This window comes from Rutilus rutilus, assembly GCF_951802725.1.
Source record: "Rutilus rutilus genome assembly, chromosome: 16".
Classification (NCBI taxonomy): Eukaryota; Metazoa; Chordata; class Actinopteri; order Cypriniformes; family Leuciscidae; genus Rutilus; species Rutilus rutilus.
The window spans coordinates 12,118,281-12,133,580 of record NC_140224.1 but is presented as its reverse complement, the minus strand read 5'-3'; the positions used below and the strand labels follow the sequence as shown (position 1 = coordinate 12,133,580).

Sequence of the window (15,300 nt, the reverse complement as noted above, 5' to 3'; positions counted from 1 at the left end):
AATTGGTGTCCTTAAAGGTTGGATTTTTCCTAATTTTTTAAATTAAGGCATTAAGTTCAATTTCCAAAAGATGATTTTTTATTCCTCTTTTTAGTCAACTTTAGCATGGGTGTCTAAACTTATGCATAGCACTGTATAGTCAGTAGAATGTCTGTTGGAGGAGCATCACAATAACGAGTTAGCAGATATTAAGCAGACAGTCTACTAATAATCCAATGAGAGTTATTAACTATTTTTGACAAAATAAAGTGTTACCTGATCATGGTTTCGAGTATCGATCTATTAGCCCTTAATGAACACAAGAATGTGAAGTAATCTCATACAACTTAATCCAGACATTTTAATCAAATCCACAAAAAGCTGTCAAATCATCTCAGATGTATTAAGTGAGGTACGAAGAATGGACCCCAATAGGATTTTTCATTGGCTTTTGGATTATTGCAGAAAATAAGCTCTGTGACTAACAAAAGTTAATGATACTCACGTTTTGTATAATCTTCACAAATTAACACAACTTTTATTAATTTTTGAAGCAAAAGCTAAACATAGGCTATAATAACTATGGAACCACGGTCTCATGACTTAAATGTCACTATCCCTAAGATTCTGACAACTTTTTCAGTCTTTATAAAAAAAGAATAATAATAAAATAAACATTTTCCCTAAAAGATGGTGGTAGAGCATGATTATAAACACAATAAGGCTGGGACTAGTTGAGATAGATGAGTTAACCTGTTCAGCGTGATGACGTTTACCCCTGGTTTCACAGACAGGGCTTAAGACTAGTCCTAGACTAAAATGTAAGTCTGAGCTGTTTCCACTGAAATAAACTTGCACTGACTGATCTTAAAAATATATCAGTGCCTTTTTAGTTTTAAGATGCACATCGGTAATGTTTTTTTCTAAGCATGTTTATAAAAATTACTTAAATGTCCTAATTGATCTATGGTCTAATCCTGGCTTAGTCTAAGCCCTGTCTGTGAAACCGGGCCTTAATGTCCCAGACAACCTCTGTAGTCCCATTTAGCCACTTGTTAGTAACTGCCTTTTTTAAGACAAAAATATATATTTTTAAATCACAAGGGGTATTACTAATGTATTTTATGTCGTTGAATAAAACGTGAAAATATATTGAGCTTGTGTCCACCACAGACGGCACTTAACCAAAAACCCATTAAAAAAGCCCACTGACTTCAGGACAGTGGAACCGGAAGTGCTAAATTGCTAACTCATTTCCGGATTTTGGCCTACAAAAATATGTCTTCTCTGCAGCACTCTATAGCCTTGACGTCAATAAGTCTGTGAAAGGGCCTGTCTCAATACCCATACATGCAGTCTTTGCACTTGACCACTTGTCCTCTTAGGTAGGTTGCATTTCCTGTATTTGGCCTAAGTGTTTAAATGGGAATGAAGACCTCAAGTGTGTGTAGAACTTTTGATTAGGATTGAATTATTTTTTTAATTTGTGTTGTAAAGGTTTTTATAGAGCTTTATTTACACATTTTCATATTCAATAATTTGCACTTAAATAAACTTAAATGTCTATTTGTTAGTTTATATGTAACAGACGACACAATGTAGCCTAATTGTGATATTTCTAAACACTAGGTCTTTTGTGTAAATTCTAGGGGTGTAACGATACCCTTATGTCACGATTCGATACATATCACAATACTGAACTCACGATACAATATTGTTGCGATACTCCAAGACATATGGTATAAGGTTAACAACATTTTTACTGTTGATTAAAATGTTAAATTTGATATTACATTGTGGGTTTAAATGAATAGGCTTGGACTTGGTGCTGGTAACCCAATGCACAGGACAATGGTGACACCAAAATAAAAATATTCATGATTCTGAAGCTGAAAATAAAGAATTATTTTAGACGAATATGCTTGCACTCTGTCACTGACTATATATATATATATATATATATATATATATATATATATATATATATATATATATATATATATATATGGCAGTGTAATTACCGACACTAAAACTGAAAATTAGAATTTTTTCCTGCATACACAATACATATTGTCACTATCCACGATTCATATTGTTGCATTTTTGTATTGTGATATATTGTGACAAGATATATTGTTACCCCTAGTAAATTCAGTTATTATTTTGTCCTGTGGTCAATATGTAAACATCTGTTACGTGAAATAGCTTATTCTAAAATGATTAGCAGATTCTTAGTTTTTTATATGTTAATGCTGCCTTTCAATTTACTTTTGGTGCAATAAACAAAGTAGTTTATTTTCTTTCTCAAGTCACATTAGAGAAAGCATTAAAATCCTATTCAAATCTAATTGCATTTTATTATGATTCAAAGTTAATCATTCTGAGTTGATTTAAATTCAGGAAAAAAACAGTTCTAGTGGCTGACAGGTTAAGGAGAAATACCTGCCCTTCCCTTCAATACCAATACCACAGTCTGCTGCTTGGATCATGCTGACATAATTTCCTCCATCGCCTGAGCACAGATAAGAGAGATGATAGCGGGAAAACATGAGAAGACACTGTGAAGACAGTCATCTTCACCGCTCTGAACGATTCATGTGCTTGGAGAGAGTTCGGTTTAAGTGGGTTTTATCTCAGCTACCAGATGATGAGACTTAAAGCTCAACAGACTAAGGAGAGAAGCGGAGAGTACTGACCATATGGCACATATTCTGTTGGCTGTATGTTGCTGTAACAATCGAACAATTTGAGCTTTCTGTGTGGGAAGGCAGCGACAGCAAACCACAGCGGGGCACTGACACGTGATCCCCCAATCTTTATTCATTACCCAGTCTGGTTCCACTGCTCTCTCTTTCAACTACCTGCTCTGTCCAGACGGTGGCACTCACAACACAGCCTATCGGATCCTGTCTGACCTCATCTTCCTGTTTATGCCTGCTCTGGTGGCCTGCCTATATTTTTAACATTTGAGTTCATCCTGTTTGTACATCCTGTTTGTCGCAGTTGGGTCCTTCTTGTTTGCTGTGACTGTGTTGAACAATGCCTTCATCTCCGTTTTTTTGTTTTTTTTTGTCTTTATGTCTGTTTTTTTTCTATTACATGATGAAATAGTATGTGCTCAGTGCTCTTTTTTTGTCAGTGATGTTATGTTTTTTTTATATTTGTACTATCCTAATACTTAAAATGTGCTACAGTTGCAACAAGATCACAGTCTCCATAAGAATGCAAGACAAAAGAACAGTCAATGTCTGCAACTACAAGATATTGTTTAGGTGTCAAATATGAGGTGTGCAATATGGTGAAGTTTAAATCATTAGACGTTTCATAAGCTTAGTTTAATGTAAGACTGGCATCTCCAAATATGGTGCTCTTCTTCTTGGTGTCTTCTTTGCTACTCATTTAAGATGAGCAAAATCTATGCAGAACCGGTTACGGGTAATCATTGTGAGATGGTTGCCAGTTAGGAATGTGTCTGAGAATGGTCTGACTTGCTCTGATATTATGCTGAGATATAGCCTCTCTCTCTCTCTCTCTCTCTATATATATAGCCAGCAGCCATATCGCCCTATAGCCCAGGACTGGTTGCCCACTGAAGCTAAGCAGGGTTGAGCATGGTCAGTACCTTGATGGGAGACTCCTGGGAAGCCTTGGACTCCACAGCCTTGAGGCGGATGGGCTACAACAGCAGAAGACCCCACCGGGTACCACTCATCTCCACTACAAATAGGAAAAAGAGGCTACAATTTGCACAAGCTCACCAAAATTGGACAGTTGAAGACTGGAAAAATGTTGCCTGGTCTGATGAGTCTCGATTTCTGTTGAGACATTCAGATGGTAGAGTCAGAATTTGGCGTAAACAGAATGAGAACATGGATCCATCATGCCTTGTTACCACTGTGCAGGCTGGTGGTGGTGGTGTAATGGTGTGGGGGATGTTTTCTTGGCACACTTTAGGCCCCTTAGTGCCAATTGGGCATCGTTTAAATGCCACGGCCTACCTGAGCATTGTTTCTGACCATGTCCATCCCTTTATGACCACCATGTACCCATCCTCTGATGGCTACTTCCAGCAGGATAATGCACCATGTCACAAAGCTCGAATCATTTCAAATTGGTTTCCTGAACATGACAATGAGTTCACTGTACTAAAATGGCCCCCACAGTCACCAGATCTCAACCCAATAGAGCATCTTTGGGATGTGGTGGAACGGGAGCTTCGTGCCCTGGATGTGCATCCCACAAATCTCCATCAACTGCAAGATGCTATCCTATCAATATGGGCCAACATTTCTAAAGAATGCTTTCAGCACCTTGTTGAATCAATGCCACGTAGAATTAAGGCAGTTCTGAAGGCGAAAGGGGGTCAAACACAGTATTAGTATGGTGTTCCTAATAATCCTTTAGGTGAGTGTATACTGATTGGCTTCATCACTCTGTCTCCTCTCCACCAATAAGCTGGTGTGTGGTGGGCGTTCTGGCGCAATATGGCTGCCGTCGCATCATTCAGGTGGATGCTGCACATTGAGATTCCCCCTTCCATATGTAAAACGCTTTGAGTGCAGAGAAAAGTGCTATATAAATGTAATTAATTATTATATATACATATATATGTCTGTATGTGTTAAAAATCAAACATTTTAGAAGAGAACAAAACATCATGGTTGTTCAAACCATCTATACACACATAGGCTATATAAAATCCATGTCTTTATTAAACAAAAAATAATAATGGGTGGGGTTGAATTTAACAACTTTTACTAAATCACATCCAATTTATTAAAACAAGGCAAAGGAGTATTAATCAAGAAATATCCACTTATGATCTCGTGGGTGGCTGATCAACTACAAGAACTGTCCATTTTGACTGCATTTATTTCGCTCCCCTGACTGTCAAGTCAAGTCAAGTAATCTTCATTTATATAGCGCTTTTAACAATGTAGATTGTTTCAAAGCAGCTTTACAGAGATAAGCGTATAATTTAAGTAGGGTGGCCATACGTCCTGTTTAACCAGGACATGTCTGGTCAGGATTTTGAGATCGCCCAAAATGCCCGGGATTCGGCTTTTGCTTTCTACAGTCACCATTCATTATGTTTACATTATTACATTATTTGACACTGACACGTACGTGCCAGCTTTGCAAGTCATGCATTCTGCTTCACACGGATCCCGATCGAGACGAAAACACAGGAATTTTCTTAGCAATGCTAAAACGCACATCAACCGATCACTTGTTTAGCGTTCATGTAAACACTATATTCAGATTCACCAATCGGAATTAATTCAGTCCTACTGAATCAAAAGGTGTGCATGTAAACAAAATGAATGGCGACGAGACAGAAAAGCCGTAGGCTATCCCGGATATTTTGGGCGATCTCGAAAACCCGGCCGGACATGTCCTGGAATATGGTCACCCTAATTTAAGGTAACAGAGATTGTTTTGGCTTTATAGCGGTTTGCAGCTATCTTCTCTTGTCAAAGGTGAGGCATTTGGAATCTCACACAAGCCTATCATTTTTCTGTGTTTGCAGTTGTTGTGCATTAATAGTAAACTCCAGGGCCGTGCACAGGGGGGTGGCCCGGTGGCTAGAGCCACTGCCCCTCTGCTCTCATTGACTGAGGTGCCCCTCTTCCCCACCCCCACCGCTCCACCGCTCCACCGCTCCACTGCTCAAAGCATTCCGCTGATTCCGCTAATCCGCTCCAGGTTTTCCCGCTCGCTCCGCAGCATCACTCACAGTATAGAAAGGTATGCTATACCTTTTATGCATTAAAAGGTAGGCTATGCATGACAGTGGTTGAATCTGCGAAATTAGTCATTTGGTATTTTTATTTTTTTTGTATTAATGTCGGTAATGTTTTTCTCTTGGTCTTCTACTAGTGCTAACAACTTGTACAACATATCCACGTTCTTAGAATTAGCTGCTTGTCTAATCAAATTATTGTACTCTCGATCAGATCTAATGCAAATAACAAAATTTTCTGATGTTGGCACACTTTGTAGACAAGGTAAATTGGGTAAACCAAGCCCTGGGTATTTTTGAGAAAATGAAAGCTCAGACGGGCGAATCTAGAAATCTTCCCCTTATGTCGTAATAAGGGGAAAGGTTACCTCCCCTTCTCTTCTATGCCTTGGTCCGCCCATGAGAAAATGAGCTGCGCGAGCGTGATATTGTTTTTTCCTTGAGAGACATCATGGCTTGCAAACGAGCGAAGCATGGCAGTTGCTCAGTGTTTGGACGCACAAATGAATGTACAAATGTATTGTTTTAGTTCCTTCATCCGAGCCTCTGAAGAACCAGTGGGTTATGTGAATTTTTGATGTGTAATTGTTCAAGTTCAGACAGATAATCTTTCTCTCAAAGTCGTTCAATACTGTTTATGCATCAGTAAATCAAGCCAGTGAATAAACGATCAACTTCACGTCGTTTCTCTTAGGATGAAAATAATCGTACTTAAACTGTGATTAATATATATACAGAAAGTGATCAAAGAACAATCCCTTTCCAATCGCCCAAGCTGTCAATCACACAGTGCGAGTTTATCTGGACACTTGCCAAAACTCGTTATGAAATCAATGACGTTGTTACGCTGCACAACGAAGCTCTTACTGTACTTACCTCATGTTTGCATTGGTGAAAGCATTAGTGAGAGTGCAGAATCTGTTGCAATGATAAGATCTTCATTCACGCGATCAACAGACTGTCATTTGCTCAATGCTCATCACTGCAACCTTTTATGTGATGGGAATAGATCTAAATACTTAAAAAACTTCTCACGATTCGTTAATCTCAATAGCTGTAATAGTAAAAACGTATAATAGCTGTAATAGTAAAAGTATTCAAGAGAGTTCCACATGTAATGCTAGCTATTTCATATGCAAGCATGTCAGCCAATCACAGCAGTGGGCGTTTACACTGAAGTCTCACAGCCAATCACAGCAGTGGGCGTTCACACTGAAGTCTCACAGCAGCCAATCACAGCAGTGGGCGTTTACACTGAAGTCTCACAGCAGACACGACCCTTCAAACAGAGCGTTCAAATCAGAGGCTAAAATCAGGCTAGGAAATATGCCTTTTATTTCTAAATTATAACAACTTTTGATCTTAAAAACATACTAACATTATAAGGGCACCCCAGGAAACATTCTAAAATAATAAAATAATCCATGCAATGGGACCTTTAAGATATTTTAGGACATGGTACCAAATAGAAAGGCTTTGCTGTAAAAGGAAAAGGTAAATACCAAAATGTAAAATGGTAAATAGTTTCTGTTATTATTAGGGATGTCCCGATCCGATCACGTGATCGGAAATCGGGCCCGATCAGGTGTTTTCAGACTCGATCGGAATCGGACGTTACCTCCCGATCAGGACTCGGATATATATGTAGGGTAGAGTGGGGGAAAACGCCCCCCTTAAGGAAAATGTGACATTACAGTGAAACAAAACATAAATGTGACTAGAATTGCCATCCCGGTTTTGAGTGACTATGGCAGGAGTTATTCACCAAATATTAAAATTGCTCAGCCTTCATAATTAATTAGTATTTCCACTGAAAATATTTTTGTACAAAGGGGGCGTTTTGCCCCAGCGGTGGGGTAAAACGCCCCCCAAGGTGGGGTAAAATGCCCCCTTTCTTACCAACCAGTTTGCTTCATAGATAAACAGCAAAATTAACAGACAATAGTTTTTAATCTCTAAAGGTAAAAGGCAAGTAATGTATCAACATGTATATATATTAATATTTATTTCAGAAATGTTAAAAATAGGCAAAATTAACTACCTTCCATCAGTGAGCTAACTGTGCTAGCAAGCTAGCTAGTTAATGCTCACTTGAGGTAATTTTTTCATGTTTTGTTCAAATATTTTGATTTTACCACCTAGTTATACTGCATTAAGTGTAAAACAAAGGATTTGATAGACAGAAATATTTTATTATAGTAATTATGATAGAGAAACTATGCCCCCGGGGGGGGGGGGGGGCGTTTTACCCCTCAGCGTAGGGGGCGTTTTACCCCACAAGCTATGAGTTTTTTAAAATAATGTTTAATTTTTAAAATATAATTATATTCCTTATAAATAATATATGATCTCAAACTACAGACTTCACTATTCATCTATCATACATCACTGCGATATCCTGCAGAACAATATTCTCTTAAACACTTATTTACTAATATCTGAAAATTATAGCATTTACCCTGTAATCCTCTTCTCTTCAAATGTGTCGCTGGTGTCAGCTTATCCATAGAGATTTGTATATCCCCGTTATCAACGTAGTGCATAGCAACAGTAAAAATGTATCTTGACTACTTTTAGTGGTTATTTTGGGAAAAACAGGTGGGGGGCGTTTTCCCCCACTCTACCCTATATATATTCTCATTATTTTTTAACACATATATAGTTATGCGGTGGCACAGAGTTACGCTGGTTTCACACTGCACGCGTTAGCAGAGCATAAGCAGCGCAGGAGCAGTGCGTATGGTGAGCAGGAGCAGGACACGCGCGTTTTGCTTTCACACTGGCAGTGTTTGTCACGCGCGACTGAACCGCGGCTTGTGTACAGACAGAGTAGCCTACTCTATAATGGATAAGCTGGCATTGCTTTATTTCGTTTTCAAATACATTTAAGAGAAAAGACTTGTCAAGAAGCTTATTTTATTAATAATTTCATATAACTTTTGGTTCATCTTTGTTTTTATTGTTATGGCAACAAGTTTGTTTTTGGACATTTGTTTTCTTTTTAAATTGCTGTTGGTCATTTGATTGACTGTTTAAAACACAATAGATATCATCAATGCATTTTTTGGATAAAACTGCGGTGTATTTTGGCCATGATCAATGTATTGTCACTTTAATTCAGCAAAAGCAGCGCAGCAAAAATAGACTCGGCGCCGAAACGATCGCGGCACTCCTGCTCTGCTACGCACTGCCGCGCCGCCTCTGCGTGCGGTGTGAATGCTCTAAAGCCTGGTTTAATCTGTTAACATGGGCGGCGAAAAAAATACGCACTGCACGCTCTGCTAACAGTGCAGTGTGAAACCGGCATAAGAGTTAGGAGTGCAGTTCCTAAAAGCACATTACTGGCTTTGCAAACAATGTAGCACTTTTATTTTTTATTTGTTTACATGCCTGCCGGGTATTTTAAGTTGAGGTGCTATTTGTTTATATAGCCTATTAGACTTTTTTAAATATTTACTGTTGCACTAAAGTCCAAAAGTGAAGAATTTATACTTGATTGTTCAAGCTACCTCACAGAAGTGCTCTGTTTGTTAACAGAGTTGTTGAATGTTAAAATAAGGTGAATTAAATAAAAAATAAGGAACATCCTGGATCTGTTTTTTCGCTCTTCTTTATTTTATTTTTTTATGTATTAAGTATCGGATCGGGACTCGGTATCGGCAGATACTCAAAATCAAATGACTCGGACTCGGACTCCAGGGCAAAAAAACCTGATCGGGACATCCCTAGTTATTATCACCAATGTGTAATTGTGAATCATAAAAAAATAGGTTATCAAGATCTTTCAGGACATGGTACCAAATAAAAAAGTGTTGCTGTAAATGGAACAGGTAAATATAAAAATGTAAAACAGCAAATAGTTTATCTTTTGACTCTGAAGAAGACGCATGAGCGTCGAAACGTTAGTCGCTATTTATTAATAAATTATTAAAAACGTTGTGTGCTCCGGTTCTGTTTCCGTGGTCCTAGATAGACCTTGGGTTTCCTCTCTTGAATATTGTGTCCTGTTCCGTGAGCACCAACCAGGCTGAAGCGCAAGTGACTTCCTTCTATAGCAAATAGTTTATGTTATTATCAGCAATGTGTAATTGTGATGTTTTATCAAAACATCTACAATAAAGTCTAAAATGTATTTGAGCGTGTGCTGTCTTCTCTTTTAATTGTATATTTTGTAATAACTGGATAATTTGTGTTAACAAGCAACCACCCCCTTAGTGCCCCTTTTTTTGGTTTAGGCCACTGCCCCTCAAAATGTCTGTGCACGGCCCTGAACTAAACTAACGCCAAACAACTTTTCTGGAATCAACAGCCTTTCTAATAGAGTCAGCTGGACTGCCTAATCAGCTCATGCTTCATCCTAATTAACGTCATTCTAATTAATAGGTCTAATTATTTGGGTGTGGTTTTCTCTGGGTTCACAACACACTATTGATTTAAACTTGTGGAAAACTGTGGATTAACTTTTATTGTGATTATTTCTGGTTTGAAAAAGCTTTTCAACTTCAAGGTAAGCTCTATGTGGACTGTAAATAAAGACGCCTACTTTGTTTAATTGAAGTTTTAATAGTTTAAACAAACTATTCAGTTGCTATCAACATATAACATTATTTATATATATAACATTTGGTCACTGTTTGTCATAAAATGCTAAGCTTAAATACATGTAAAATCAAATTCATAATAAGTTGTGGATTGATAAATAAGTTCATCTTGTTTTTGAAAGAACTATATAATATAAGAAAGGTCAAGTAGTCTAAAATCATCACAAACAAAAATGAGAACTGCTTCAGTTCAACTTCAAAAACAAAACCCTGACTGTAGTTTTAAGACCATTCTGACTAAATTATTAAAGCCCTCTCTTGACTTGTTCTTCTTCAAGTATAGCTGCTTTCGCTACCAAAGAGCCCACTGGTGCAATGGCAGGTGTACTGAGTGGATCACTGTATGCACAGGCCCCTCTGCTCCCTGGTCCTCTGCCCTCCAGAGTGTTACACCCAAATGAGCAGCTCCAACAAAACCAACCCTTTTATGTTCCCAATGTCCAGCCTCTCTTCCCATATCAGTGGTCCATGCCAATGCCATATGCTCCCTACGGTGGATTTCATGGATTAGGTATCTTCTTAAGCATACCTGTTTCTTTTCTTATTTTACCAAATATAGTTAGGGTTGCTATTTCTTTTTTTCTTCAGAGATGGATTTCAATTGAATTATACTGTTGAGCAATTTTTCAGGATTTTACTTTATTTGCTGTGCCTTTATTTCATTTTACCCAATGAACATGTTTCTAAAAAGTGTTTCTAAAAGTTTCTTGATGGCTGCTTTTCTGGATCTCAAGTACATTAAGCTCACGATTGAAAGTATGGAGGAATCTGCATGTTTTTCATAATATGAAGCGTGATATTTACTTTACATGATTTAAGTATATGATTTGAGGAACTTTGATTTAGGCTAGGATCCAGCTGTTAATGCTATCAAACAGTCTGTTAAAATGTATTCATGGAAACCCACATTTACGTAATATAACTGTTCTTTGTTTTCAAGGTTACGGCATGATGCCACCACTACTTCCCCCGTGTTTGGAAGTCCCTGGATACATGATTCCTCATGCTCAACTACCCATATTGGACTACAGACGAATGACTCCCCATGTGGCTCCAACTATTGCCCACCAGACCCACCGATCCCATTTCCAAAACCGTGTGCCTGTTGGTCGTGTGATGGTCAGCTCGGAGGTGCAAACTGAACCCCTTTGTCATAGCATAGACTCACATGGACATGCAGCAAGGTCCCAAACTTGTTCTGAATCAGGTAGGGGTACTGGCTGTGGCAGTCCAGTGTCAACATCACCCTGCTCCTCAGATAACAAATCAGTAGCTTGCCCTGAAGGTACATCCACAATGACTCAAAATTGCAATGCCACCAATACTATTGACATTACTGGTTTATCTGCGGTTCCCAAGAGTGAAGTCCTCCAAGCCGAACGGGTACAAATCAAATGCAATGAAATGCCTTCTGGGCTTAAGATCTTTCAGAACATTGAGCTAGTTAGTCAGAACGAAACTGACCTTTTGCAGTGCAGCTTGGCATCTGTACAATCTTCAGAGGATGTCGTCTTGTGCTCTTACCAGTCATTAGCAGTAAGGAAGGATAAACAGAAGGTTGAAGCTGGGATGTTAAGATACTCCAGTAAGCATGGTCTCCCTGCTTGTACAGAAGTTACTGTGGTGAGAACTTCTCCATCTTGTAGAACTTTTAAAACATATCCTAAGCCAAGCAGATCTGTTGTTACCCAAAGCCTTAAAGCAAAGAAAAAATCAGAGATGCCTTTTCATACAGAGGTAAAGGAAGATGGAAACTCTTCCAATGTTCCCTTCAAGATTCTGCGGCTGCCATTTGACATACAGTACCATAACCAGCCTTGTCAGCTCGAGGCTTCTATCTGGTCGGTAGAGTCTTTTATCCCGTATGTGCCGTCCAGTGAGTGGATGATAGAGAATGGCCTTCTAACCCCTCAGAAACCTCTGAGCCCACTGATTGAACCCAGTCATAGTATCTCAAAGCCAAACTGTGTTCCTGTAGGGAAGTATCAACAAACTGATGCATCTACTAAATACCATGGTCTTCCACGTCAACTAGAGACCTCTATCTGGTCGGTAGAGTCTTTGATGCCATATGTGCCGTCCAGTGAGTGGATGATAGAGAATGGCCTTCTAACCCCTCATAAACCTCTGAGCCCACTGATTGAACCCAGTCATAGTATCTCAAAGCCAAACTGTGTTCCTGTAGGGAAGTATCAACAAACTGATGCATCTACTAAATACCATGGTCTTCCACGTCAACTAGAGACCCCTATCTGGTCGGTAGAGTCTTTAATGCCTCATGTGCCGTCCAGTGAGTGGATGATAGAGAATGGTCTTCTAACCCCTCAGAAACCCTTGAGCCCACTGATTGAACCCAGTGACATAATCTCAAAGCCAAATTGTGTTCCTGTAGGGAAGTATCAACAAACTGATCCATCTACTAAATATCATGGTCTTCCACATCAACTAGAGGCCTCTACCTGGTCGGTAGAGTCTTTGATGCCGTATGTGCCTTCAAATGAGTGGATGGTTGAGAATGGGTTTTTAACTCCTCAGAAACCCCTGAGTCCACAGATTAAATTCAGTGATGTTCTGTCAAAGCCGAATCAGTCTTGCACAAATGTTATTCCAGTAGGGGAAAGTCAACAAACTGGTGCATCAACTAAACGTGAAGACTCCATTAGCTCACTCAAGGCCCACTCACCATACCGTCCCTCAACAAGCTGGCTGGCTGACTTTGGTAATGTATATTACTACAGTAAGTTACCCATTGTACAACAACAGCCTAACATTTCGGAGAGGCGGCTACCAAAGATGTCCCTTGCCATTAGTCTTGAATCTTCTCCTCTTAGAAATGGGAAAGAGACCAGGAACCAAAGACCAGCAATTGGTGTCTCAGATCAGGAGCATAGTTCGTTTCATACTTGCAAGTGCAAAGCAAAAAGCAGTCCGAGGCTTGCTGGATCTGCAATGACGTGTGGTTGGGTTTCTCATTCCACATTGGAGAAAAAGCTTCCCTTCTGCGCATCATGTAGATATAACATGAAAGGAAAGGATCATAGAAAGCTTTCTTTTTCAGATGGTCTTTGTTGCAAAAGAGAAGAGATTGCTGAAATGATAACCTTTGATGACGAGAGGGCTACTGAGGGAGTCCATGATATCCAAAAAATGATTTTGGGAAGTCATGCGGCAAAATGCTGTGCTGCTTATCAGCCTAAAATCAGAGATCAAAAGGGACCGTTTGAAAATTACCAATGCCTTAATGCCAGCCCTGCTCAAGATAAATGTGTTGACCTTGAATGGAGAACTTGGGAAAAGAGTGGGAAAGACTGTATTAACCCAAATGAGAGATTGCTACAGAGACTGCAGAAAGGTAGGGCTGGCAATAGACTTGCCCAAATTCTCTACTGTGTGTGCATGCGTACACACACACACACACACTCATACTCTGTATTGTTACATATGTCTTCTGGTAGATGATGCATGGAAAGGAAGAATGCAGGCACCTAAAACTGAAAGAAGGATCCAGAAAAAAGAAAGAAAAGAGTACTTGCAAGGTAAGAAAGTTAATTCACTAGTTTGCCTGCCCATTCAGCCTTAAGTATTAATAGCAAACTAACTTGGTTTCCTGTCTTTGGAGGAGGTTCGAACCCGAGGCTTGAGATAGAGGATAGAGATAATTTACTGGAGGAGGAGGGCGGCTGCCGGAAGAATTTAGGCTTGTTCGACTTGAACCGGCGCTGCACAGACCGATCGGTTTATGACATCAAAGTACCGCGAGAGCAATTCAAAAGCATAAGGAGCCGCCTGCTCTCCACTCGCTCTCGCGGTATTTTGATGTAATTCACCCAACGGTTTGTGCAGCGCCGGTTCAAGTCGAACAAGCCTTTTGTCAATGGGATGACGTGGTGTCTGCTGCTTGTTTAGTATGATCGTAATGATGATTGACAGGACTGAATGTTTAGGCTCCTCCCTAACCTACGTTTTGAACTTCATTTTGTGTCTTGAAAGAATTGTCCCTATTATACCCTATGTTTATGCATTTAATGCACATTTAAAATTTCCTTTTATTTAATCACTTCATCTTTTGCTGTTATTTTGTTAATCCCACTTTCTTTCTCTCTCCAGAGCTCACACAACAGGGAGACACAATGCACACCCCATGGAGAGAGTGAAGGCACACTCACAAATGTTCAAACCCTTTCAACACTCAAATACTCATTTTTACATTTTTATGCAGTGATTTAATAAAGTACTTATGACTGCCAACATACTGCATATTGCCTTTTGTCATTGAATCTTCCAAAGTTCCATTTGAAATGAAATGTCACAATCATATTTTAATACGTTGTGTGAATAACTATGTATGTAATACACAGTACTGTGCAAATGCTTGTGCAGAATAGATGTGCCAGGAGCAGGAGGAAATCTGAAATTTAGAGTTGTTTTTTTTTTTTTTTTTTATATTGTAATTTGTAATGAGTCCTACAACAGAAAGTATGATCCACACAGATCTGATCTCACCAACAAGATAGTCTGACAAAGCGGTGCTGTCTAGAGTGACTTAACCCTCTGGTGTTTGGTCATTTTAGACTGAAAAAATGGTTTATAAATTGCTACTTTATCGGAATGGTACGAAACTTGGTGACATTTGTGGTAGTTGCTATTTATAACCTAAATGGTCGTTAAACAATAGTCACATGTCTGCGCAGTGCATAGCTCAGTTGTGCTTCGGGCGTCCCAAGTTCGAGTTGATCTAGTTGATCTTCACCGATCCTGTCCCCCTCTTTCTCTCCAACTTCGCTTCCTATGAGCTTTATCCTGTCATAAAGGCAAAAAAGCCAAAAATAAATCACGTGTTCGCAGTCAAAAATGTCATAGGAAGTGATTGGGGAAATATGTGAAAATACAGCATTTTTTTTGTGTGCAATCTAAAAAATCAGCCATGATGATGGAAGACTTGAAATACTTGTATGGATAATTTTAATGATGTTTTTT

At 39.1% G+C, this 15,300-nt stretch overlaps 1 protein-coding gene across 3 annotated transcripts; it reads left to right on the top strand.

Moving 5' to 3' along the window:
* The first annotated feature begins 9,981 nt into the window (after positions 1-9,981).
* Positions 9,982-14,571, top strand: LOC311305731 (uncharacterized protein). 3 transcript variants are annotated; one of them, XM_084433542.1, is made up of 5 exons: positions 9,982-10,229; positions 10,602-10,834; positions 11,264-13,675; positions 13,779-13,859; positions 14,431-14,571. In XM_084433542.1, exons 2-5 carry the CDS (start codon positions 10,639-10,641, stop codon positions 14,475-14,477), a joined length of 2,736 nt encoding a protein of 911 aa, XP_084289668.1. In that variant the 5' UTR covers positions 9,982-10,229; positions 10,602-10,638; the 3' UTR covers positions 14,478-14,571. The 3 variants fall into 3 exon arrangements, with proteins under 3 accessions (XP_084289668.1, XP_084289670.1, XP_084289669.1); XM_084433544.1 differs by having other exon boundaries at positions 10,156-10,229; positions 10,607-10,834; XM_084433543.1 differs by lacking the exon at positions 9,982-10,229 and having other exon boundaries at positions 10,586-10,834.
* Positions 14,572-15,300: the final 729 nt, after the last annotated feature.